The following is a 2,514-nucleotide window of genomic DNA, read 5'->3' on the forward strand; positions in this document are numbered from 1 at the left end:
GTGCTGCTGCTGGTGGTGGTGGGGGCGATGGGGCCTGCAGCAGGAGGAATGTGTTCATAGGGTGTAACTACGCACCACATGGGGACTCTCTTTGCTCTGTCATCAGTCTGCTGCGCTGCTGCTGCTTTGGCTAGCAGCCTAGACAGAGTAAAGGCTCTACATAGACGAGCTCGTGTCTTGCTGCTGCTCTCTTCTATTCCTGCTGCTTCTCCTGCTGTTCGTGCTGCTGCTGCTCCTGCTGCTGCTCCTCCTGCTGCTCCTGCTGCTGCTGCTGCTGCTGCAGCAGCAGCAGGAGACTCCTCCTCCTCCGTCAAGGGACCCAAGAAATCCGCAGGCAGAGCAAGCAGCTCATCGAGGCCTCCAAGTGCAGTTGCTGCTGTTGCTGCTGTTGCTGCTGCTGCTGCTGTTGCTGCTGCTGCTGCTGTTTCCTCTTGTGTACTTTCTTGCTGCGCAAAGACAGCAGCAGCAGCTGCGACTTCATCTCCCTGCAGCGGTGTTGCTGCTGCTGCTGCTCCTGCTGCAGCAGCAGCAGCAGCACCCCCCGCAGCAGCAGCAGCAGGAAGAGCAGCAGCAAGGGGAGGAGGAGAGATAAGAAAAGGCAGCAGCAAGAAGCGTAGAGCAGCAAGAGCATAAGCAGCAAACTGCTGCGCTGCTGCTAGCTCCTGCTGCGAGGGTACGTGCCAGTATATATCTTCGTCTCCTTTCTTTATCCAGAAGGGGGCCCCCCATCTAAATATAAATATTTGTCTCCTTTTTATATTTTTCCACTCGGAGCTGCCAATACACCTGACGTGAGAGAGCTCATAAGGATACACTGAAACCCAGGTCTCTATGCATCTACGCAGCAGCTTTACTCCTAGTTTATATATTTTTTTCTGTTGCTGCTGCAGCAGCGCATGCACCAAAGACAACAGCTGCTGCTTATATGCTGCTGCTGCAGCACCACAGCCACGAACACAGCCGCAAAGTAAACGTAAAAACCAATCAACAAAAAAAGGAGACACCGAGGGTTTCAACTGTCTCCTTTCAAAGGAGACACCATATACACACACCATCTCCTCCTGCTGCTGCTGCTGCTGCTGCTGCTGCTGCTGCTGCTGCTGCTGCTGCTGCTGCTGCTGCTGGTGGGGGTGTGGGGGAGGGTTTTCTAAGAGTTGCTGCTGCGTGAGGTGCAGCAGCTGCGGCAGCAGCAGCTGCGGTGCAGCAGCAGACAAAGAAGAAGACAAGACAGCAGCTAAGCGTACACCGTCGGTGTGCGGTGTTCTACAAAAGGAGACAAATATATTTATTATTTTTTCTGCTGTCTCCTCGCTCAGCTGGCTGCATATACACTGCGATGCTGCACGCAGAGCCAGGTGAGTACCCCGGTCTACACGACCCATCAAACCACCACCCTTCTCCTGAACATACAAACCCTAAACCCTAAACCCTAAACCCTAAACCCTAAACCCTAAACCCTAGACCCTAGACATTAAACCCTAAACCCTAAACCCTAATTTTTTATTTGTTGTTTATATAATACAGAATATATTATAAATTATAAATTATAAACTCGGTCTACGTGACTCATCAAACCACCACCCTTCTCCTGTGTATACGCACAAAACCCTAAACCCTAAACCCTAAACCCTAAACCCTGCTTACATCTGGTTTCGATGAGACTTCAATAAGATTAAGAACTTTTTGTATCCATGCATGCGCAAAAGAAGGAAGAAAAGAAGAAGCTGCTGCTCGCTGTTCTATCAGCTGTCTCTGAAAGGAGACATCTTGCTGCAGTCTCTTTGCCCATGATTCCTCAGCAGCAGCAGCAGCAGCAGCAGCAGCAGCAGCAGCAGCAGGTGCTGCTGCTGCTGCTGCTGTTTTTCCTCTTTTTCCTGATTCATACTCGATGTTTATATCATCTGGGGGGATACATAAAGAGCAGCAAGAACGACGAGGCCCCCGCATTGCTGCTGCTGCTGCTGGCAGCAGCTGGCTGCATGGGTTGCCTTCACCAGCAGCAGCAGCAGCAGCAGCATCAGCAGCAGCAGCAGCATCAGAACTCTCCGTACACCCAAATACACTATCTGGGACTGGAGCGTTTGGATCTTCCATCAGCTGCAGCAGCAACAACAACAGCAGCAGCAGCAGCAGCAGCAGCAGCAGCAACAGCAGCAGCAGCAGCAGCAGCAGCAGCTTTAGTATGAGCACCAGCAGCAACACCCGCACCAACACCAACCCCAGCAGCAGCAGCATCGGCTCCAGCAGCAGCAGCAGCACCACCGCAACTAATAACAGCAGCAGCAGCAGCAGCAGCAGCAGGAGCGGCACCACAACGATCACCGCAACCAGCAGCAGCAACAGCAGCAGCAACAGCAGCAGCAGCAGCAGCAGCAGCAGCACCGCCACCAACACAAGAAAAGCAAAAAAATGTAAAAAAGTGAAAAACTAAATACCGAAAGCCAAATCCAAAAAACCCCAAAAAACCAAAAAAAAAAAAAAAAAAAAAAAAAAAAAAAAAAAAAAAAAAAAAAA

The 2,514-nt window shown here is 51.1% G+C and overlaps 1 protein-coding gene across 1 annotated transcript in view; it reads right to left on the bottom strand.

Moving 5' to 3' along the window:
* The window catches only part of EMH_0048540 (uncharacterized protein), a gene marked incomplete at both ends in the record, with an annotated part of 7,417 nt that overhangs the window by 219 nt on the left and 4,684 nt on the right, over positions 1-2,514 (bottom strand). The window contains 4 exons of the mRNA XM_013496416.1: positions 76-446; positions 1,053-1,400; positions 1,645-1,901; positions 2,052-2,097. Of these exons, the coding sequence (XP_013351870.1) occupies positions 76-446; positions 1,053-1,400; positions 1,645-1,901; positions 2,052-2,097 (1,022 nt within the window). The remainder of the gene's footprint in view (positions 1-75; positions 447-1,052; positions 1,401-1,644; positions 1,902-2,051; positions 2,098-2,514) is intronic.

Source organism: Eimeria mitis, genomic scaffold (genome assembly GCF_000499745.2).
Source record: "Eimeria mitis Houghton genomic scaffold, Emh_scaff2095, whole genome shotgun sequence".
Lineage (NCBI taxonomy): Eukaryota > Apicomplexa > Conoidasida > Eucoccidiorida > Eimeriidae > Eimeria > Eimeria mitis.